The sequence below is a fragment of the Myripristis murdjan genome, chromosome 19 (genome assembly GCF_902150065.1).
Source record: "Myripristis murdjan chromosome 19, fMyrMur1.1, whole genome shotgun sequence".
Lineage (NCBI taxonomy): Eukaryota > Metazoa > Chordata > Actinopteri > Holocentriformes > Holocentridae > Myripristis > Myripristis murdjan.
Window position 1 is genome coordinate 11658084 of NC_043998.1, and position 24636 is coordinate 11682719.

The following is a 24636-nucleotide window of genomic DNA, read 5'->3' on the forward strand; positions in this document are numbered from 1 at the left end:
AAATAACACACACCAAGGACAGTTGTGAGGCACTCATCACTGCAAATAGATTTGTCCATCATATTTTTATTTTTATGTATTAATCAATTTATTCATAATACATTTTCATCCCTCTCCCTGTTTGTATGTGATTGTGTGACTGTTTGCAGTGTGTGGCTGTGACCTGGCTCAGGGGGGGTTCTTCGTGAAGAATGGAGACTATCTCTGCCCACTGGACTTCCAGCGGCTGCACGGCACATGCTGCACCAACTGTGGGGAATTTGTGGAGGGTGAAGTCGTCACAGCCCTGGGAAAGGCCTACCACCCAGCATGCTTTGTGTGCACCATGTGCAAGTATGACTATACAAAGAAATTCCTTGGATGCAGAATGGCTTCTTTTGCCCTAATTCACACACAGTTTGTTCTGACGTAAACTATTTTTCAGACGGCCCTTTCCTGCGGGGGATCGGGTCACCTTCAGTGGAAAAGACTGCCTCTGCCAGCGTTGCACGAAACCCACCTCTCCCACTCCCACTAAGGACTTCAGCTGCTCCAAGAGTGAGTATACACTTTTATAAATCTGGAAAGCTCCTGGATAATTCTTCCAAGTTTGTTCCGTAAGCAGGAAATCTAATGAGTTCCAAAACGTTCTAATTATCCATTTATAGTCATCCATAATTTCATAGGCCTGTGAGACTCCAAATTTGTATCAGATCAGTGAGCTCAGTGGCAAATCAAAATGAGGTGGACTGTGTTTTAACATCAGCAAAAAGTGGTGTTGAAGTCTCACCTGGTGTGGCGTCACACCTGGGACTCGCAGACATTGTGGCAACACCTGTATCTGTACTCAGTAGTATCCACAAGAAGTGTTCACTGACCTATTTAATTTAAATTTACTGTCATCCATTAAGAAAATAATTGACATCAGGGTAAAATCATAGATATTAAAGCTTGCCATTGACCCGGTATACTGAATCAACTATTGGCTCAAAAACCTTCATCTGGGAGATGATTACATCCATAAAGCCCAAAGAAACTCATCACATCTTTTCAACTAATTGCTCTCTAAGCCCAATGTAGTTTCCCCTGTAAACAAACACAGTTATCTTTACACTCAAAATCTCTCACTTGAACACATTGTGTGTGTCCTTGAGGCCTAACAAATATGTTGAATGCATTTTCCTACCTCAAAGGAAACAAGACATGGACTCAGTTTTCCTAGGGTGCACCTGTGTGCACTATAGCGCCCCTAGGGGTCACAAATGACACTGGATAACTTTAAAAACCATGCTATTTCTTGCACTTCACACCTTGCACAGTATGATCATTGACAGTAATCTTGGCCATGCAATATCCATAATTTGACATTAAGTTGTGGTTTAACCTCGTCTTGGCACACTTGACCAATGCGCCTGTAAAGTTACTGACTTCCCAGGTGTCATTTTAAATCATTGTGTATTTTCATTACCTTACAAAACCGGTCACCCTCCTTTTGCACAATGATGCCAACCGGGATCATGCCAGGTTAATGATTCAGCATTTGGAGACTCTCCACCACAATTTGACCATATCCACCTCACCACAGTTCAGCTTCTGGGATTGTTAGAAGTTGTACAGATCTCTGGGAATGTACATCACTGAGAGGGAAGGTGCCTGTATGGTTTAAAAAGCAACAAAAACAACGCTTTGGTGGGTTTTCATTGTAATTTCGCTGTCTCTGCATGTGCAAGCCATACAAGAGGAAAAAAAAGGCTTGCAGGAAGCATTCATATATATTTTACCAGATTTCATTGGACGTTACACCACGGTTGTCTAAAGGTGTGCAGCAGAAGGTCTAATTAAGTTTGAAACCCTTGAATTTTATTTTATTTTAAGAATTTTATTTATGTTTTGCTGTAGATATTGTTGCTTGTAATAATGTGGCATGATTCCATAGTTATTTGTTGTGGATGTGACACATTTAGTAAAGCATGAATGTAATGCTCACTTGTTTCATTGTTAAGCCTTGAAAGTTCAAAGAAAAAAGTCCATTAGGTTGTGTTTTGTCTGGGTAATAGACAAGAACTCGATCCAGTAGAATAAAAAAAAAAACAGACTAGCAAATGAAAGCCTTAATATTCTTGCCATGCAATGCTATTTGTAATACTGTTTGGTAAGGTGCATTAACATCACTCTGCCAGAGGTCTGTATTTCAGCCTCAGTGCTTGCATCCTCACGAGTGTTTTCTCGAGCAAAGCTTTATGTGCAGTGTTTTTGTGCGTGTGTGTGCTTTCAGATTGCGCTGGCTGTGGCAGAGACATCAAGAATGGTCAGGCCCTGTTAGCGTTGGGAGGCCAGTGGCACCTGGGCTGCTTCAAGTGCAAAGCATGCAGCAAAGTGCTGAGCGGAGAATACATCAGCAAGTAAACACACCTTTGCAAACTACTTCCATTTACTCCCTCACTCACTCTTTGTTGTCTTTCTACTTCCCTTGCATTTCACTCTGATGAATGCACAAAATATGAGGAACGCAGTGAAATTCATTTTCAATGTTTTGCCAATGAAAAAAATTATTGGGTGCGGGGGTAAATGTATTTTCAGTGCTTTCAAAGAATTGCCATAATTAATAATAATATTACTATCTATTACAACTGCTACATAGATTGTTTCTTACTGTCAGGGATGGTGTTCCATACTGTGAAAAGGACTACCAGATCCAGTTTGGGATACGGTGTGAGGCATGCCAGAAGTTCATAACAGGGAAAGTCCTGGAGGTAAGAAACGTTTCCTCATGTGTCAGTAAAGTCCTGCTCCAAAATGCCTGTTCCTGCACGTGAATTTGATCATTTTGCATATCCGAAATATGAGTAGTCAATATGTAAAAATCACCTTCTTTCCTCTTCATGTGCTGGAAATTTTGGAGTGAGACTCTTTAAATGTCATTCATCAACACTATAGCTTTTACACATGAATTAAAGGTGCATGATGTAAAATAGCCAAGGACCAACCCTCTGATAAATTAAATAACTATTCTATTTTTGTATTAGCTGCATATATAGGGTCCAATTGGGTGACTTTTGACAATTTTGCATATAGTGCACCTTTACACAGGTGAAAAATTAGCTGTGTTGCAAGGCTGGTTGGTGGAGGTGGGAGGGACAGAATTAATATATGTTTTGTTGCAGTCTAACAATGAACTGAATTTGTATGATTGTAAATCAGACCAGTCAGACAAAAGTAAGACACTAAAACGACCTATAGAGTGCACACTTCATCAGACAGTGATCTACACCAAGCTGCCAAAAATAGGAATTTTCGGAGACAAACAATGTAAAGGACAGCTAGCCTTAGAGGAGGCTATGAGAGAGATGACCTATAAGTTACTATTTGTAGTCCAGCCCTCTAACTCCCCAGTCTCTGAGAACATCTGGTCTGGAGAGTCCCTGTGGAGATGAACAGTTTGCCCTGTCACACACTCTCAAAAGCAAGCATCATCATTCTCTATGATCCCAGTAATTTGTCGTTATAACATGACGGCCTTGCTGATGTCAAAGGGCTGGCTCTTTCAAAGCTTACATCAGCTAAATTTGGATGAAAGACCCTGAACAGAACTAAAGGAGGGAGGCGGTGGTGCTGAAAATCTTATTTTTTAGGGGGGACAGAGACAATCTGGAAGTGGACACATTTTTGCCCACACAAGCTCGAGGTAAGAGTTTCAGCTGCAGCTCCAATCTGCAGTTGAATCAATTTTGAATTTCGGTATCAACATTGAAAACACATATATGTTTTTATTGGCAGTGATTCATATTTCGATCTGCGTTGTACATGTATTACAACGATTACTTATGTAATGAAAGTCATTGTTACTGCTTCACTGTTTTGTCAAAGTTACTATAACGTATTTTGTGGTAAATTTCTTTGTCGAAAGAACTGAGTAAGATGTAAACCCAGTACATTAACCAAGCAAAAACATTAACTTTTGTCAAAGTTTGTTGGTGAGAGGAAACTTGCTGCTAATTTCCCACTGCAACACGGTCATATCTAGGTGAAATCATGCATTTTCTGAGCCTTGCATCAGACTGCGACAGGGTGGGGTAGGGGTTTGTCTTTGACTTACATAACCCATTTCTATACCAGGGCCATTCACTACGTTTGAAATTAAATTGTGCAAAGGAACTGACATGCATGTGGATTCCATTTATTTCTCCAAGATAATCTTTCAAGGACTGTGCACATACACTCTTTTTGTGTTCTTCTGTGTCTGACTTTTTTGCTCTTGGTGTAGCACAGCCCTGGAAACTGTAATGAAACTTCTGAATAAACACATCTAATGCATTTCGTGCATGCATACAATCTAACAGCTGAATTTGCCCCCCCTTTTTATTGTCTTCCATATAGGCTGGGCACAAACACTATCACCCAAGTTGTGCAAAGTGCAGCCGATGTGACCACATGTTCACAGAGGGAGAGGAAATGTACCTGCAAGGTCGGTTTGGAGAGTGTGACGTAGCAAAAAGGTGCTGCCTCAGACCCTGTCAGCCTAATTCTCTCCTTTGAACAGAGGCATTGTGCTTTGGATGGAATGGAGGGCTTTGGAAGTCTTTCACAAGGATGCCAGTTTATGCCATGAAGGGGGGTTATAAAGATGGAAGCACATGAATCTGTATATTGCATGAAGCCTAAATCCTATAGAACATATGCTTTAGATAAAGACAATGCTTAAAATGATCTTGCACACTGACCACTGATCTTGCAATTAAAATAGGTTTTACTGGGAACTACTTTACGGTACAAAGATATTCACCAGCCTACACAGGCAAGACTTGCAATGGCATGCCTGACCTGCTCAGTTCTCTTTGTGATATGAATCACCACAATTAGATCGCCACAGTTAAATTAAATCACAGTTAAAAGAGCTGAGATTTAGGACAGTAATTATTAGAGTTGCACTGTAATGCTTGCAGAGACAGATATAATTAAAAGAAGTCTAAATGTCCAGTGTTTCTGCTGACTCTACTTAATGTGTGTTTCGTTCATTTTTTCCCCTCTTTAGTTGCTATGGTGTCTAACTGTCCTTCTCTCCACAGGCTCTACAATGTGGCACCCAAACTGTAGAAACAACAGCAGAAATGAGGACAAATACAGGGTAAGCATTCTTCTTCAGCATTTACCAACATGTGCATGCTTATGCATGTGCAAAATATTCCGAACATGACATTTCTATGTGTGAAATGTAATTAACTATGTATTACAGGCAGCACTCTTACGTAGGAGGACACAGATTTCTATCATGGAATTGCCAAGTTGGCATCATGTGATTCACACAACTTCCCAAAATTAGCTGTGCACATCTAGCTGATCTGAATGCTGTTACAAAGAATATGTGAGAGTGCTCTTTGTTATTCTAAATGATGAATGCTATTAGCTGTACAATGCAATTTCTTTACAAAATTCTCTTCCTTCCCAGATTTCCCCGGCCATCAGATCAAAAACACCCTGTCTTGATTTCTTTTACCCCCCAAGTGAACTAAAGGTTAAGCAGGTCTGAGGTTTGCACTGACTGAGTGAGCCGGCTGTACTCTCACTGCTTCAGCTAACTGCACTCGCTTGCCTGAAAGCAGGACCAACAATGGGACTCATGTGTCAGTCAAAGCAGTCAACATGCATTCATGTGAACACCTTCTTTAGGGTCATACACTGTTGAAATGGATTTTATAGTGTGAAGTAGAACGGGATAGTTGTATTACTACTTTCAGAAGACAGTATTACTAAAGGATAGCAGAAGTATGAAGAAGAAGAGACATAAAAATTGCTTTGCAAACAAACCGCAAAGAACCCTGCTAGTTAGTGTGTAGGTGCTGCTGCTGCTGCTGCGGTACAGCTGCCTCTTAAAGCTACATTACAAGCATTTTTTAGGGTAAAATGACTCCTTGCAATGTGAGAGTCATCACTGTGGGTCTTCTTTCCACCATACAATTTACAGCCAGCCTGTTATTATTTCCTGGTTTAGGTTTCTAAATTTCTGTATCGGCCGAATAAGCTCCTCCTCTGCCCTTCATTTCACCCCATGGCAACTTCAGCTATTTTCAGGGCATTTATGAAACCACACATTCTGCAGATAAGTGTATCCAAATTTCAGATCATTTGCGTGAGTGCCTCTGTTACTGCAATCAGCAGTGCTGCAACAGAAAAAGTTAATTCAAAGCCACTTACCTTGTTGTCAGCAGCTTTACCACATTTTCCAATTGGAGGTCAGACAAAGTAATCCATGTAATCCAACATGAGCTTTGTCTGAGAGAAAAGATGCCCTCATTTACAGCCAAAAACATTTTTTCTACTTTAATTTGTGTTTTTGTACAACCAATCTACTGTGAACGCACAAGCAGGACTGACTGTGTTTACATATGGAGTTTAAGCTCTCAGCATCGTGTTGTGGTCTAATTATCAAATCAATCAAAGATATGTATGTGTATGTACACACACACACACACACACACACACACACACATTGTATCAAGCTCTGCTTGGGTAGAAAGTGTTACTAGATGTAAATGCCTACTTATGTATAGTATTACGTTTTGTGGATACTTCCACAAAAGAATTTATGTTTTTTCACGTGAAATTTGGTGGACATTTCAGCCTTTGATCAAAGAACAATTGATGAGATTTTGGTGGTGATCCAGATCTTGACTTTGGCCATTAGACAAATGTGTAGCCATAACTATGAAAGCAACATAGATTAAAATATATATATATATATATATATATATATATATATATATATATATATGTTTATATTCCAAATCATAAGGGCATGTTAAGAGGGGTTTTTTTTTGTTTTTTTTTTTCAAAAAAAACCCCTCAATTGTTCTTCAGTTTTAAGTGATAGTACTTGCGCCTTTGAACAGTTCTCCTGCTTACTGTTTTTCATTTTCACATCAGAGTCTTGTGAGTATCACATCATCAGTTCAACTGTCGGCCACTATTATACATGTAATGAATGGCCATTTGTCAATATTGCCATTATGTCAGACATTATGAGCTCATTTCAGAATCCTTTGGAGAAACTTGTTTTTTAGTCAGTTTGGTACATGTAATATGTTTCATTTATAGAAAACTCAGTTAAGTGTTACATCTTATAGTTTAGAGGAGATCTGCATTTGATGAGCAAATTATTTCCTATATTATGCTACAGTGTTAGAGAAAAAAGTTCAAACATAGTATGTTTTTTATGTCTAAGTCGGTGGCAGCATGTGACATTTCAGTGTAGGCAGTGCTGCATGCTTGGCTGTGTTAATTTTATGCCTTAATAGTTGCCCTCCACTGGGACCCAGAGAACCAGTGTGTTGCAATGCTAGACTTTTCTCCTTACTTTAGTTTGCACTGTGAACTTATAAATATGGCTGATGCTGTTGTCATGTGCAAATAAAGTAAGGAAAAAATACTTACTTTCTTTTTTCTTGCAAAAAATGCAAAAAAAAAAATAAAAAAAATGGGAGGGGGTCAGTATTGGGAATGGTCCTCTGTGTACATCACTGGCTTGTGATTGCCTTTGTCCATGTGGAACGCAGGGTGAGATGTGAGGACACGCTGTGGGTGTAATGAAGAAATCAGCTGAGGATGTTATTTCTCATGAAACATTCTTCGAGTCAGATCACTAACCCAACTTTTTTCTCTTAGCCCACCAGATCTTCAACTGAAAGCCTCTTTTCCAGACCGGGCTCAAGCACGCCGGGCTCCCCTGGCTACAACCTCTATGTGAGTACTACCTGCAGCACTTGCTCAGCATCCTCAATAGTGTACACTTCTTCTGCTTTTCCTTTATCCTTTATTTAAGTATTATAGCATATAGTGGACAAAATTAAAATGATAGTTGAATTTTGGAAATGAAAATGTAACTGAAATTTCAAATGCTCAAATTTAAATTAGAATTTGATTTTTGACCATTATATGCATCTATATGTATCATTACACTTTATCCCACAAACACACCTCTTGAAATGCGAGCAAGTGTATGTTGATCCTCTTCAATCTAGTAGGTGGATGATATGCATTAAATATCAAAAACATGGTTTACAGATTAAAGGATTTGTTTGGTTTATTTCTTAAAAAAGTGCATCCAGTGATGTGTTATGGGAATAAAGTTTAATTTTTCCCTGGAGTGATGTAATAGCCAGCCTTTGACCCTGACCTGCCCTAACCCATACTCTCAACTCCTTTTGTCTTCCCAGCCTGTGTGTCCTAACCTTTCCTCTCTTCCCTGCCCCGATCCCAGGCAAAAGTAGACAATGAGATCATTGATTACCGAGACTTAGCAGCCATTCCAAAAGTCAAGGCCATATTTGATATAGAGTATCCTGATATGATGTCCTATGGATCTGTCAACAACTCCTCCACACTGGACAGCAAAGGAAAGAGACAAGACAGACAAAGCCCTGTAGAGGTAACTTCCCTCAGCACTCCAAGATATCTCAAGCGGCATGTCGGTGTGTCATTGTTTTGATGCTGATCCGCTTGCTCTTCATTGAATTTTCTGTTTTGATTGCCCAGATATTTCCAGAGACATCAATGAATGTGTGGGATTCAGTATTTCCAGGAGCACCCCATATCTGTTTCAAAATGTACAATGCTATGGCAAAAAGCAAACAAACAAAAAGCATAATTTAATAAAGAGCTCATTTGTACAGTCATGGTCCTTTACTTCTTGTTTTCTGAGTGCTCATTGTGCTGCATGACACAGTAACATGGGATAACCCTTGTTACCATACACAGTCATGCACATCTGCAATAGATAATACTATGTGAGGAACCCCTCATAATTATATAGTCTTATATATGGCCTGTAAGTACTCATACTTTTATATGTCATTCAAACAACTTCTTTACCAATTTACAGTATCGCCATCATCATGCAATACTTGTAAGTCTTGTTTTGGAGATTCTCACATTTTAATTTCAGCTGAAAGATTTTGTGCTTCCTCTGGTTTAAAAAAATCTACAACCTGTGGGGTGATGAAACCCTTTCAAAAAAAAAAAAAATCACTGGATAAAATTCATGGTGGTCAAGCTAAGATAAAGGCTGTTTTTCTTATTCCCTGAAAAGCTGACTTGTGGAAGGCAAAAGGTTTACACCCAACTCTGACAAAATGCACAACATGGTATATTTAAATACTTTGTTTTTCTGTTTTTTGTTTTCTTTTAGTCACCAGGGACTTCATCTCTTACTCCGACTTCTCCAGAGGTCAGTATGCTAGTTTCCTAGTATTTTTGCCTCTGGTATTCACGTTATTTATGAACTAAACTCTTACACATTAATCACAGAAAAACTGTGCATTTACACTATCTGTGCCCTCTCAAATCAAAGGTATTTAACACTAATAGAACAGACATGTTAGTTTCTAATTCATATGTTTTACACTGGCTCATGTGTCTTCTTTTAAGGAGAGTTATGAGATGAAAAACGGCATGGTGCCAAGATCCACAAGCCACGGGTCTTTTGGATCCCGTGCGATGTATAACCGCCACAGCTACACGCCCACTGTGTCACGATCACCCCAGCACTTCCATCGGCCAGGTGAGAGTAGCTCTCAACAATAAAATGTTCCATTGTGGTCTATCCTCACAAGTTTTCCAGGTCAAGGATACTGCTCTGTTCACATCCTCTCAGTTTCCATTCTCTCAGATTTCCCCTCTTTCACTCATCTCCTCCTCTCTGACCCTGTAATTCCCTCGCCACCTCCTCCTCCTCCTGCTATTCTGCTGCTTCTTCTGGCTGACAGGGTTGTTGCTCTGTTCCTCTTTACTCTCTGGCATCAATAACACTTACCCTACTTCCCCTTTATGTCACCACTTTCCACCTCACACCAAAGGTAAGCCCACCCACAGTCCCAACCCGCCCTTTTCTTCATCTCTCCTGATCACCACTGGTATCCATCTCAAATTTTTTTTGTTTTTTTTTTTGTTTGTTTTTTTTAGCTTTTACAATAATCTAACACTCGTATGCACTGTAGTCAGTGTGAGCAGCCACATATTCATGGCTTGTTCCTAAAATCACCTTATCTGTCATACAGGTAGAAACTTAAAAGGGGAAAGGAACAAAAGTAACACACAGGATGTGATATAAAATATTTAGTTCTTCTTTGAAAGTGGGTCCACATTTGCTATTTGAGTAATCCCGAAAATAGGGTTGCCATTAGTGTTGGGGAGCAGGTTCACTACAGGTAATGAAATGAGTAGTTCACATTTTGCAGATAAATAAAGTGTATGGTAAGTCAAAAATTAAATAACTCTTTTGCCATTTTTGATGCATTAAACTACTGAAACTACAAACAATTTTGGGCAAAAAATCCCCAAACCTACCTCTTTTTTAACAACCCAACTAAATTGGGCAGGGCAGTGCTAATGTGGAAGGTGAGGACAGTTATGATAAAGAACATGAAGAACATGAGGGTGGTGTTGATGAGGTTGAATTGCTTCCTCTTCATCGAAGTGAGAAATGATGTTAACGAGCAAAAAAAAACCTCCATGACTGGGAGTAACCACCTCATAAATGACCTTTGACCCTGACTCTAAGGAATTTGACCTTGATTCTATTGATTACATGAAATGTAACACACTCATGTCAAAACGTTTTATCATTTTAAGGTTGTCCTCTTAGGATAAATTTGAAGTATTCTGCCTGATATTCCTTCCTTTTCCGTTTGTCGTTACATTTTACAATTAGACATCTAGTTTTTGTTTTTACCAACCATGAATTAAAATGAGTGCAACAGGGTTAGGGTTATAAACATTTGCAGCAAGTGCAAGGGCCAGATTCCCAAATGGAAAACTGCACCAAGCAGTGGAGGGTTATATGAAAGAATGGGATGTGACTTCTGAAAGAGTGGGGCTTGTTCTTTGCTGGAGGCACTGAGCCATCTACTGGTTCACCTGTCTTTCTCTCTGAACCCTAAACATTTTCATTTCAGGTAGGAGACAGGACACAAGTATTTATTACTGTGCATCCCGCTGCCCTTTTTATGTCTCTTTTCCTGTTTTGAGTATTTTACTTTGCAGTACTTTTTCTTCTTTTTGATGCTTTTTCCGCCCTCACCCATGGGTCACTAAATGCGTTCGCTGAAAATGGAAAAACTTCTCCATCAAGCAGTTATTTATAAACCTCAACAGGCTTTCATGCCTGTTCCCAGCTTCACACATTTCTGTGAAACAGTGCTTATTGCAGCAGGCATGAAAGAGATGGGAGTGTTGGGTATTGGCAGTTTTTAAAAGCCTCTTTTATCATCTGTCTAGATAAAATATGACAAACTGTGTGTTTTTTTATGGTGGTGAACTAAAGATCACTTCTACTCACAAATTTTCTGACACATTGTCTATATATAGAAAGTGGTCTGTAACTTTATTCTGTTGTCGCTGTTTTTCCTTAACACATGAAATACACCCTTTGAGGAATGAATGTCTTCAGATGAAACTGAAGATGCAAAAGCACTGATGCCACTTTCTTACACCCTACAGTTGCATGGAAATTCAAAATGTATTAACTAATTTCTGCTATGTTCACTTTATCTATTTATCATTTTTATCTCTGTTAACCATCAATTTATCACTGATCATCCTAATCTTATAGTTAAACAGCACAGAACATCCCTTCCTTCTGCTTCTCACAAGTGCTGCTTGCTATTAAGGAAGATTACAGCACAATTACAAATTCATACTGTCCAATCAATAAATCATCCTTGCAAAGCTGGAAACCAGAAAACAAGGACGTGAGTTTGTGATGTCAGATGTAAAATTAGCTGCTGCTCTTTTCATAAGGAATTGGAGAAAGTGACTGTGAAGGTGACTGTGAAGGCAGCAGGGAATTGTAAGGGTCGTTTTTGATGTCTCTGTAATGTAATCACCCTTGTTTTAAATAGCTTTGACCTTGACAGGTCATTCTGTGAGTCAGCAAAATCAGCTCACTATTGACTGACTATTAAGCAGGTTCAAATTACACAGGCTGATAATCACAGGCATGTCTTAGTTCTCAGGGTTTTGCCTTTGATACAGAGACTTTGTACATGGCTAGGCTGAGGGAGACCATAAATGGATTCTTGAGTTGTGACTTATTCCTTGTTATGATCTGTGGGAATAGCTCAGTGTGCACTTTGACCCTCAGATTTCTTCAAATGCGCTGTCATCTTTGTTCAACTTACCACTTGTTCTGCCCTTTGTTTTCCTTTCCTTTCATCTTCTTTACTTTTGTGTTGCACATGAACATATGTTCTTCCAAACTCACCCTGGCATCACTAACTTACACAGTCTGGTCTGTATTCTGTAGTAACTTTGTAATAAAGATGCAGCCATCGCAGAAGTCCCACTTATTACTGCATGCTTGCTGAACGTCTACTGCACTTTTTACATCATATCCAGAGCAGCTGTTTGAAAATCTATGGCTCTGTTCACTTAAACATTAGCAATGTTTTTGTAACTAGCTGATTGAGAGACTGTAGAGTTGTAATGTACAATATAATAGTGTGGTTTTATAAACCATCTGCAGTACTAATGCAGGAGACATGCAGGAGACATGCATGAAGTGGGACTTCCATAATAGCCACCAAATGAATGGTCATCGCTGACCCTGCATTTATTTTTTATCTGCAGACCAAGGCTTCAACATGTATAGAAAACCTCCAATATACAAACAGCATGGTATGCAACATTTATCTTTCCAGTAAATATTTAATGCATCATTTGAATACTAATGAAGAACATTAAAAATAGCTTGAAAGCTATTGATTGTTGTCCCTGTTCTGCTGTTATAATGGATGTGTCTATGTGTGAGCGTGTGCTCTTACAAATGAATGTATTGTCAACATTTGACTTACTTGCTTATGTAATTTCACACTGTAATCACTGGTTTCACTTGAGTGAATGTACTCCTGTGATCATTTTGATTTCCTCTAAAACCCACTATCAACTTGAACTAAGCTTTTTTATAAGCTGAAAGCCCTATTACACCAATCCAATGATTATGATATTTTACTGAGAAAACACAATTATTTAACTGGTGAACAAAGTCCAGTGTTAGCTGGTCAAAAACACATTTCCCTTTCCCCACTTTTTGTCACTGTCAAGTCAAAATAAAGCCATTTAAAAAAAAAAAAAAAAAAAAAAAAAAAAAAAAAACAGTTCTAATCACTTTGAGTAACACACATATGATACAATATACTGTGAAGCACTGTATGATAATAATTTAATACATAAAACATTTTTATTAATATTCTCAGAAAAAGTCACAACATGTTCATTAAGTTTTAGAAGTTTTAGAATGGATGTAATTTCTGAACTGACTAATTTGTTTATCATTAGCTTATAATGTTCTTATGATGCCACACATTGCACTTCAAAATGTGCAATGTGCAATCCAAAACTGAACTAAAGGTTCTGTAGATTATAGTTATGCTGGGATTGAGAAAGTATTTATTTTTTAAATGAAAGTTCTTTTTATTTAGCAGCCATTCAAAATGTTGTTTACTCTCACTGTTGCCCTGATAAATCAGTTCTCCTAATCCACGATTCACATTCAGGCATAGTGGCTATACTGATGACATCGTCTGGTCAGCTTAGCATGATGCGATACGATTCAGTATGATATTTATTAATCCTCTTGGGGAAATTCTGTCTCAGCCTGCAAATCAAGTACTTCAGAGTAGCACTTCATCGATCAACATGGTGTCTTGTTCAAGGCCACCTGTTTCTGTTTAACAGAATGACACTGCCTCACCACTTGGTAATTACACATTGTTTACATGCTGCCAGAAATACAGAGATATTGCCCTCTTTTTTATCGTTAGACTTCAATGAATGCTCTCGTTGCTGACGTTATGGCAACTACAATGACAAGGTTGTGTTTTGCTGGCTTCTGTTCATCAGGAACAGAAGAAAGAACTCAATCACCAGGTGAAAAGGCGGATCATGTGAAAAATCCACAGATGCAAGAGGAAGCACTGAGAAAGGTGAGATGGCCACAATCAGCAATATGTTGTGCAACCGTAAATCTAATCATGACACTAATATCACCTATGTGACCATACAGTTCTACAAGCAAAATCCAGCAGCAAAACAGTAACTATGAAAAAACATTTTCAGGTGTTTAAGTGAGACTTTAATGCAGAGCAACATGCACTAGTTTGGGTCCAGTGACTTTTGCCAGGTCACATGGCTGATGGGGAGCTGTGACCTTGTGGTAAAGCAACAGTAAGCCTGTCCTGCTGACCACAAACTACAGACATACTCTTTGGTGCAGCAGATATTGTCTGCTCAGAACAAAAAATTACCTTTAGAACGACATTAACATTTTACATTTTAGGAGTTTAGCCACTACAGATTACACTTAAATAGCTGCCAAACCTGCCTTAAAAGAAAAGGAAAAGAGGCAGTGAAACAAAATGCATTATAATACAAATTGTAATTCGTTTGTACAACAGTCACTTTTTCTCCTTTTTATGTTTCTGTACATGTTCTTGTTATAGATCCAACTTGGTGTGGGGAAACTTAGCCCGAATGATGAGATGAAGAAAGACATTAACAGAGAAAAGGACACTTGCGGTGTTTCTGCCCAGCGCTCAAACACCCCACCCTCCCTCCCTATAGCTGGTAATAATTCTGTCCATTACTTGACAGACTGGGCTGAAATGTAGAGCCAGATGTTTGATGTTGGCATGGTAAAAGTAACCGGAGCTCTTTGACAACAGAGGCTGTCATTGAGATCAACCTCCAAGGGTCTGATGTAAGGGGGGTTGTGATGATTCCTATTTGATATCCTATTAGATTTTCCAAATTGTGACACACTACAAGCAACAGAGGATTAGGTTTTAGGCATTCATCCATAAATGACTTATCATGACTTATCCCTTGGTTGCATGTAGTGCATCACAATTTTAAATATTGACAGATTTTTTTAAAATGCCGTATTTCTCACTTTTCATCACCAAAGCAATCCAAAACAGATCAGCAATGAGGTAATGGTGTTACACCACCCTTTGCATTTCTGCCTTAGCTTGGTGAGCAGAGTTACATCCATGATTACCACAGAGCAAATGAGAGTAAACCCTTTAAAGTCCTCCGCCATTTTTCAAAACTTGGTACATGGTGGCACAGAGACAAGCTCTAGTTTCATTTGGTTTAATAGGGTAATCAAGGGAAAAGAAAACATAAAAGACTCTCCAGCTCCATAAATGATGCTTTGCAATGCTGTGTCACAACTATTTGGCAACACAAACAAATTATCTGCACCATAATTTAAGAATTAGGATTGTGCAAGTCTCCATTACTCCATTATTTTGAAGCAGTGCAATAACAGATATATCCACATGAGCAAAAACTTTCCGGTGACAGTGAATAACTCACATCCAACTGTTTAAATTCCAAGGCCATTACTGAGAAATCAACAGAATGATTAGCAGAAGAATAGCATATGAGCTGAGGTTGTATCATCTCAGCTTAAGTCATAGTTAAGCTGAGGAAAGTGCCATTATGACCTGTAGTAACCTACCTGCTGTTTAACTCTCTCATACAGTAGATCCAAATCCCGCCACGTCCAAAACATCCTCTTTGCCTGGGTATGGTCACAACTGCCTCAACTTGGTAAGAACACTAATATCATTATCTCTTTATTAATTGATTTTCTAACAGTTTATTATGATTGAACTTGCATGGATTCAGTACATTGAAGTTAGTCCAGCACACGTTGCTTGCTACTGGCTGCATAATCCTGCTGGTGATCAACGAGCTCAACTGGTCATTATTAAAGCCATGGGCTTTGGCACAGGGGAACTACAAAATTCTCAACGACAAAGACAGGCAAATTAAATTTTAACAATGCCCTAGTAAAGATGTTGATAATGAATGAAGGGGCACATGAATGAGTTTGAGGCAGTAACTTTCAAGTTAGGTCAAATATCGCCAGTTTTGATTAGGATAACAATCACTGTGATACGTGGTTTAAATATGTACTCATCCTGAATATGAATCATTCTTCATCATCTACAGGTGAATAGTTAAAGTGAATGACTCCAAAACATCAGGCCTTCTTCAATCTGACATTTTTTAGATTAGTCTTCTGAAAAATCCATATTTCTGGAGTGCTTTTTCTTTCAATATGTGTTAAATCTGACGGCCTCAAATGCAAGGTCACCAGCTGACTAATGACAGTCCAGCAGGGCTGTTTATATCAAGCATTCACCTCCTCTTTGAATTTTGAATCACCTCCACTCTGCAGGATAGGCTATTGGAGTGAAAGTGACTTCTAAGCATTTTCTGCAAACACGGCTATTTTTATTTTAAAAGGGATGCAGGCAAGAACATAAAATTGTATTTTTCGGGCTAAATATTGTGTAGCTTTAGTGTGACACTAAAACCCCATGTGAAGTTAGTCCAACCACTTGAATGGACTCCCCTGAGAAATAACTCAGGCCAGACCCTGAATTACAATGACTTTCAAGTGGCTGGGAATGCAGATTCAGTTACTGGTTCCAGAAAAACTAAACACAACATTTTTTTTTTTTTTTTTTTTTTAATATGTTTGCTTCTCATAAAGCCACAATCATCTGAATTCTCCCGGCACAACAGCTATGGGGACTTCAGTGATGAAGTCAGAAGTAAGTACGCACACACTTGCACTGTTTTATTTGATATTGTTATAATCCAAGTTGATAATATCCTAAATATGAATGCGTGTTGTCTTTCTTCCCCTGCTTCTAAGATTTTAAGGTATGTGAGAGGAACCTCGGCTCACAATCTTGAATGCTGGGTCATGCTGCTGCTTCCTGTTTGGTTCACTGCGTTTTCAAGGGTCTGACTTCACCGCTCATTGTCTGCACCAGCGTGTTGCAAGATGAAGGATATACAGCCAATGAAGTTTTGATTCAGTCCTTCAAGAGAAATGAGACTTTGCATTTATTCATTTGTTGTTATTATTTTTATTTGTATTATTTAACGCACTAAATACATGGTAACTTTACTCGATTGTTGAGTCTTTTATGGCTAATTGGAAATATAGTTAATGACTACTCCTAAGCTGTAAGCACATGTTTTTTGTGAAGAAGAAGAAGAAGAAGAAGACGAAAAAAAATCTTCATTTTTAACCACAATGCATGTTTCACCAAATATCCGGCTCTAAACATGGATGCTTTTTGTTTTGTTCATGCAACATCAAATATGGCTTGGTTTTGTCATCTGGCTTTGAGCTTTCTAGTGATTAATGCTGGCAAGACCATTTTCCATTACATCTGTTTGCTCCATTCTGTAGCTCATCCATGAAGGTCAGCGTCCATTAGCACGAATGGACAGAGGAGAGTCTATGCCTAATTTGTTGGAGCCAAAAGCAAGTATTATTTATATATTGTATATATGAACACTATGTCATAATTTCAACACTATACAAACGGTTATGCATCAGTCGAGTCTATACGAGGCATATAATTTTCTGCACCTACACCCATTGCATTTAAGCTATAACAATAATGAAGCAGATGCATATTTAATGTCCTAAATTCTCAGATATTATTGTGCATACTTTACAGTAATGTGCAAACACAGGAGCAACCCTCATCTTACTCTTTCTGTTGTGTTAAAGAATAATATATAAATGAAGGCTAAAAGTATAATTTAAATATCATTTAAGCTTAAGACTTTTTTTAGTACTTTGGAATGAGATTTTACAAAGAATAGACTTTAAACATGAGCTTAGCATTGACATCAGTTCCTGAGGTTTCAATGAAAAAATAAATTACCACCTTCACATTATGTGATCATACATTAGGAACAATTGGAATGGCATTTCTCCAGTCTAGTTTCCCACTCCACAATAAAGCCAGACAAGAAGAGCAGTGGTGAAACTGCCTTTGCAGACCTTGGAGTGGATGTACTTTTATAATAATATCTTGGAGACTACCTTCGCCTCGTTATAATTACATGGTGTAAATCTGTGCTCTGTGCTTCACCTCAATTACACAACCCTTGTCACCTTGCTAAAACAGCATTATCTTTCCTGCAAAAATGTGTTTTCACATATACCAATAGTGGTAGATGGCTCCTATTTTCTCTTTGGAACATCAAGTATTAGAGTTGTGGGTAGCCATAGCGTATTAAAAGCTAAGATTTAATATTAGCATTGGCAAATTATTTCTTCTTCTTACAATATCCATGTTCAACATCCCACACAGACTCTCAGTGTTAAATGTGCTGTGTTTTTAGACACCTACATAGCTGCATGGTGCATGACTAAACCCAACAAAGTGAGTCATTGCATCCAGTGTGCAAGAGATCATGCTATTTCATTTTATTTTGTTATTTTTTTTTCTTTCTGTTGAGAACATGCATGTGTAATTGCTTTGCATAGCATTCTGAGCCCATCTCTTCTTTCCCCAGGTGTACCCGTACGAAATGCTCAATGTAGCCAACAGAGGTCGTATTAAGCTACCCAAGGATGTTGACAGAACAAGACTTGAGGTACTACGATGTGAAAAATGCATCCTTAAAACATGACCAATTTCTTTTCATTTACATTAGGATTTAGTGCTTGGCATTATTTTTGTCAGTGCTTGCACAGGAACAAGAAACAGAGACAAAACTATTTCAAAAATTTTTCAAACTCATAATGCTTGAGTGTGTAAATTGGTATTTTGGTGAGGGTAGATCTGCTCTTTCAATACAAAGTGGCACCAGTTGCTGCTGCAGAAGTATTTACTATAGTATCAGTTTTAATGCAGCTCTCCTCCATACTAACGCTCTCTCTCACTGTCTCCTGCTCTCCTCTGCAGCGTCACTTGGCCCCGGATTTGTTCTTTAAAATCTTCGGCATGAAGATGCAGGAATTTGACAAACTTCCACTTTGGAAGCGCAATGACATGAAGAGGAAAGTGAATCTTTTCTAGACACCACACCAGTGCATGTTTTAATTTATTAACGACAGTCAATATACATGGCAAGTTCTAGTTGTTGAATTGTTGTGTTATGCTTATCCATTTGCATTTCACACATGAATAAATCATCTTTTGCCTAAGCAAAGAATAAACCACCTTCTAACTAGGACACAATATTATGCTTCCAATTAGTTTCAGCAGCGTGATAAATGATGAATAGTTTTATGTCCTGTAAACGGACATTATAAGTCTGAGTTATAAGTCTTTCCCACTATTAGAGCACCCCAGTCCACATTTTGTTTGATAGTTACTTAGTGATGCAGTCAGTGGTGCCTATAATTTTTATACATGTCTTACAAATGACTTGGAACACATTATAAACCTGTTTCAAGCAAGATAAAATGGTACAACAGAGTGGTGTCATTGACAGGATTTCAGACTTCAGCGCATAAAGCAACATAAGGCCTTTTCATAGTGCTTATAAAGCCCCACAGAATCATTGAACATTTTCAAAAATGTGTCTATTCTTCTTGCCTTCTGAAAATCTGAGAAAATTAGGTCTGAATTCCCTTACCAAATATGATTTTAGAAAGGGTTGGTGGTAATGAGAATCTTTTGTATGAGGATGTTTGGGTGGTTTACTAAAAAAACTGGTTGTAAATGCTGGTTGCAGTTGGGTTGCCATAATTAATATTCATCATAAAGTACTGTTGTCTTGACCCTTTTTTTTTTTTTTTTTTTTTTTTTTTTAAATCACAGATTGCATTTCTAGAAGTTTGTTTTATATCATTCTTGCATTTAAGTGGTTAAATGAATAAATTCTATAATATCAGTTGGCAATGTATAGTGACGTGACTGGATGCAAGAACTAAGACAGTAGAGTAAATTTCAGTGGTTGCACAGTTGAACGTAGAATTGCCTACAGAAAGCAGAGAGAAATACAGACGCTGTTATTTTTACAACAAAGAGAATTCAGATATGGGTTATCTGATGAGTACTTCATTACCCTGCTTGATGCATTTCCCTTTACTATCACTGTTTTTACTATCTGATGTTTTCTCTCTGCTTCTCCTTGAGGCCGTTTCCTGGTCATGAATACACAATGTTGAAGCACAGCACAGTGAATAAAACACATTTTTGAGAGGTGTGTGTTTGTGTATTATTAACCTAGGCTAACACTGAAAGGTGCGTTAATGGACTGTTAAGTGAATACTTAATGATTTAACACTTTAATATGGGCATTTTTTTTTTACATTTGTGGTGAATATAATTAAATCATTGCATACATGTTACCTTGACAACACTCTCCTAGCACAGCACTTCGAGCATCCAAAGAGATTTTCATTAAAATGCCCACTAAAATTTGCAAGTCATATAAGCCTCCTTTCTCTGAGCATTTATGGGAAGAATGAAGTTCTGAAAGTAAGATGAGTTATCTGTTTTGAGCACATTTCTCTGCATAATTTTGATGAGTTTCTTCTACATCGTCTTCTTGAAGTGTCTAATAGTGTAAGACATCAACCAGGAAACTGAAAAAAGTCATTTTTCATCTTGTGGATTTGAAAGAACCCATCCATAAAGATAGAATTTTTTTTGTTGTTATTATTTGGCATTTTCTGCACAGATATTATCTGTTTTATGGCTGCTGCTCACTCAGCCTCTTCTGCTTTAGTCTCATGCAAATCACAATTATCAATGATTATGCTGTTAAAAATATCATTTTTACTTATAAGTGACAGACATTTGAATGAAAGTCCATCTTTCCTACCCTCCTGTGGCATTTTTTTTTTTTTTTTTTTTTTTTTTTAGAATTCCTGAGCAAGAAAATTAGGACAGCAAGGCAGACAGCAAGTGAAGGAAACCCCAACTGCACTTCCATCTGTGTTCTCACACTCATTGCCAATTGTAGAACTTGTCCATGACTTTTCCATAACTTCATGCCAAATTTTCATGACTATATTTATGCAATGTAATGGGCAAAGTAGCCTTTACAAAGCTGATATAAAACATTAAATGTTGAGCACAAATCAAATGAAATGTCACCATAAAATCAACTAAATGTGAGTATGGATCTAAATTTGGTACAGCCCTAGACATATTCTTTTTGCATAAAACCATAACCACTTTAGATTTTACATTCACACTTATTGTAAATCCACAGGCCACAGGCCACATGCCTGGCAAATCACAGAATTGACTAACTTTTCACTCATCAATTCCCATTGGGTTTGGCTTTGTGCAAAAGCAATAGCCTAAGACTTATTTCCATACTGATCACACTGCTCTTCATGTGCATGTGGCCTGGACCCAGGCATTAGAAATTTCACACCAACAGATGGTGCACTGGAGCCTGGAATAAGAAACTTTGACCAGAGAGCTTGAGGTAACACGCTTGTTTCCATTTTTAACACAAGCACCTGCCAGACTTCTTTTACGTCTGTATTTAACAGAGAGCTTTCTCTGTTCTGCTGTAAACCCAGCATCTGCAGTATATCTGAGGTATATTTCTATTCACTCTTACATCATCTTCTCAGTGTCATGGTCAAGCTCTAGGTTATAGTGTAATTCATCTGTGATTGGTCAGTGTCACTTCAGTGATACAAGTAGCCTACTTTTATAACATTAACATTAACCTTTTATTTCCTGCATTGAGTCTGTACAATACATCTCCTCACTTAAATGTCAGTATTTATTTGTCATTTTGATAGCAATTCATGCAGTAAAGGGAGAGCAGACTTTTGGCACAGCTCTTAGTGCGTCTCCTGGAAAGGCTTTATTCTTTTGCCTTGCACAGGTCAAAGAACTGAACACAATGTGTTGCAGCCTGTGATTTTCTCCAAGTCACTTGCGATAATTAAATAAACCCCCTACCAGGCAATCTCATTTAAGGACTTTGGTTCACAGTTCAAATTGGAGATTTGACAACCAATTTGTCCATGCTGAGGAGTGTTTTCATCTGCCAAAGGACGCATGTGTCAACAAACGTTTTTCTTTATTTGTTTAATTGTTAGGTTGCCTTGTTAATATGGATTTAGAATAAAATTGGCACATGAAAATACATCAAACCAAACCAGATAATAGAAATGGAAACAGAAAAGATAAACTTCAAGAGACATAATAGATACACATAACTTTGTTTAGATAGAGTAACATGGGGGTTCATGCCAGACTGGATCCACACAGTTATCTATCCGGAAGTTAGTTTTTTTTTTTTTTTTAATGAGCTCTTTAAAGCCCACCTACCCCGAGCCTGAGCCATGGCTCTGCCCTGAGCTAAAGCACTGGAGATTTTTGAGGTTTCTATTGGAGATAATGACAACTTGGAGCGGCTGTGTGGGCTTTTGCGTATCTCTGATTGGTCGAAGGTGATGCTACTCAGCCCTTCACTCCCTCCCGGCACCGCCTCCTCCCTCCACCTACTGGCTGTCCTGCAGAAGGATTTTCACGAAAACATCAACCGTGGAAAGCGTTTCCCAGCGAGTTACATGGGTGTTACGGCGTACGGAACCTAAGCGCCATGGACCCGACGGCGTGACTACCGACTCGATGGCGTTTCTAAAGTTGGATACTGTGATTGGTCCCGAAGAATAACATCACAAGTGTGAAACTGACTGAACGGCAATGAATTCTATATTACTTGTTTGACAGAGAGCGAGCGAGAGGCGAAAGTGAACTCGCTCCCTTGGTAACGTTAGTGCCGTTTTCTCTGATGGAGGCTGGGCTGGTGACGGGACCGTTGCAGTGAGCTCGAGGCCGGAATGTCACCTGTGAAACGTCGTAGCGTCATAATCCTGGTGGAAAACGTAAACAAGAAAAAAAGGAAAAACGGGACTGTTCAGTAGTCTGCGCTGACGTCGGTTTATTTGACAACTTCTCAGTGAAGATAACACTCAAGTGGATTCATTTTTTTTTTTTTTAAAGTTAGCAGACCAGCGGTAACTGAATAGTGGGAGGCAACCCGCTCACGCAAGATGACTATCATTGGCATGACTTAACGTTAACTTTAGGTTTTCTGCCGCCGAGGTTCCGGGTTAACAGCCTTGGCAGGTGGACAAAGTGCTGTTATTACTCGACAGTTTGCTTTATTTTGGATGGGTTTTGCTCTAGAAAGTTATTTTCTCATTTTATTTCGGCGTCAGCAAATTGACTCCAACCTATCCGAAGGGAGGAATTGAGCAGTCTGCTCTGTTCGATCTGTGTTTTTCTGTCTTAACAAGACTTTGAGGTATTTTGATCAAGTGGCGTCATATGAATTAATAAATCAATCATGTCCTCTAAAGACAACCCCTGTCGGAAATTTCAAGCTAATATTTTCAATAAAAGTAAATGTCAGAACTGCTTCAAACCCAGAGAATCCCATTTGCTGAACGACGAGGATTTAAATCAGGTAAATACAAACACTTTTATTCACATAATTTAGAGAAACTGATATGTGTGACATGCCAACATAATTTTTCCGATTCAAAGTGTGTTTTTATGTGTGCGCTTCAAATAGTTTGTCATGTGTCAGACATAGGCCAAGTACAAAGGTTTGGTTAATTGGGCATAATTGGTTTGCAGCCCAAGGGTGCGTATTGACCTTAATTCATGCAGATAGGCCTCCATTCAGTTCCCTGCCTTGCTACATCATGCACAATGATGACTATTTTTGTCGAATCTGGCATTTTTAAATGTAGATTCAAACTTAAAAAAAGAAACGTAACCAGAAGGTAACCACCAATTAGAGGCTTGCTGTTTGACAAGCTCTTAAGGCATTTCAACAGTCACTTGTCTTCAATAGCCTAATAATCTGTGATATTCTGAATGTTATTTTCTATGCCCAGATAACAGCCACTGGGGATTGGAAGCCTTTGAAGAAGTGATGTTATACTAGTGTGCCTTTATCTCATACTAAGCACTTCATACTACTAAAAGAATGTGTAATGGGTATCAGCAGGTTGTGAACAGTAGCATCAGGTCACATTGAACTCGTTTGGCCTCTACAGTGACTAGCCTTTTGTTAAGCTGTTTACTGGACAGGTCAGGATTTACCTGAATTCACTGCTCTCAAGCGTTAAAAAGTTAATGATCCACACAAGTGCAGTGACTGTGAGAGTGATGCTTTTCGTGCTGGTAATGTTTTTAAGGGAGTTAGATGAGGATTCAGCAAACACTGTACATATTTTCCTGTACCATCTTCCATCATGGCCAACAGCCTCTCTGCAGGAATGGAAATAGACTTGAGGTTTATTGTGCTTCCCAGTGGAATTTCTGACTCAAAGGCTATCAAGCTTATCCTCCGAGGATTACACTGAGTCAAAGGTTATCATTTGCCAGAGACTGAAGACTCATTAATGAAAAAGCCTACTAAACATAGGATACGTAGGGTCTGTGAATCTCATTCCAAACATATTTTCAGCCAGAACTTTTGTCATTCCTTCAGTATTTACCCTCCTCCACCCCACCCACCCACTCACCACTACAGGGCCCATGTTCTCACTGCAGTATTACATAGTCATTATGATGGGAGGGAATGGGGGGTTGCGAAATGAACACAGACAAACACGCTCAAATGACTCCGTTTAACCAATGAAGGGTAAAACCTGACCTAGATCCATCTCATCTATCCTGTCTCAGGAAAACTTGCTATTGGGTTTTCCTGTTTGGCCATGTCAGGAGAGATAGGACTCTTTTCCTAACCTTAGCGTAATCCAGTATGGATTATAACATTATCCTGAAATTGGCGCATTGCACACCTACAGTGCCATCGTATTCTCTATACATTACAAAGTACAAT

The 24636-nt window shown here is 38.6% G+C and overlaps 2 protein-coding genes across 13 annotated transcripts in view; both read left to right on the forward strand.

Annotated features, from left to right (window-relative positions):
- LOC115378114 (actin-binding LIM protein 1-like) overlaps positions 1 to 19528 on the forward strand; it is a 32260-nt gene extending 12732 nt beyond the window's left edge. For 2 of the 4 annotated variants that reach the window (XM_030078258.1, XM_030078261.1), the window contains exons 3-21: positions 150 to 333; positions 425 to 537; positions 2255 to 2381; positions 2639 to 2732; positions 4357 to 4444; positions 5046 to 5104; positions 7639 to 7716; positions 8234 to 8401; positions 9161 to 9199; positions 9400 to 9532; positions 12598 to 12645; positions 13870 to 13952; positions 14469 to 14592; positions 15515 to 15582; positions 16535 to 16595; positions 16700 to 16707; positions 17246 to 17320; positions 18367 to 18447; positions 18759 to 19528. In XM_030078258.1, the coding sequence (XP_029934118.1) occupies positions 150 to 333; positions 425 to 537; positions 2255 to 2381; positions 2639 to 2732; positions 4357 to 4444; positions 5046 to 5104; positions 7639 to 7716; positions 8234 to 8401; positions 9161 to 9199; positions 9400 to 9532; positions 12598 to 12645; positions 13870 to 13952; positions 14469 to 14592; positions 15515 to 15582; positions 16535 to 16595; positions 16700 to 16707; positions 17246 to 17320; positions 18367 to 18447; positions 18759 to 18872 (1745 nt within the window). In that variant the 3' untranslated portion in view covers positions 18873 to 19528. The remainder of the gene's footprint in view (positions 1 to 149; positions 334 to 424; positions 538 to 2254; positions 2382 to 2638; positions 2733 to 4356; positions 4445 to 5045; positions 5105 to 7638; positions 7717 to 8233; positions 8402 to 9160; positions 9200 to 9399; positions 9533 to 12597; positions 12646 to 13869; positions 13953 to 14468; positions 14593 to 15514; positions 15583 to 16534; positions 16596 to 16699; positions 16708 to 17245; positions 17321 to 18366; positions 18448 to 18758) is intronic. The other 2 variants (XM_030078259.1, XM_030078260.1) reach the window with 2 other exon arrangements.
- A 2738-nt stretch (positions 19529 to 22266) lies between these two features.
- mprip (myosin phosphatase Rho interacting protein) overlaps positions 22267 to 24636 on the forward strand; it is a 51454-nt gene continuing 49084 nt past the window's right edge. For 3 of the 9 annotated variants that reach the window (XM_030077269.1, XM_030077270.1, XM_030077273.1), the window contains exon 1: positions 22269 to 23247. In XM_030077269.1, coding sequence (XP_029933129.1) covers positions 23128 to 23247 — 120 coding nt within the window. In that variant the 5' untranslated portion in view covers positions 22269 to 23127. Of the gene's footprint in view, positions 23248 to 24636 lie in introns of all 9 variants that reach the window. The other 6 variants (XM_030077271.1, XM_030077274.1, XM_030077276.1 and 3 more) reach the window with 6 other exon arrangements.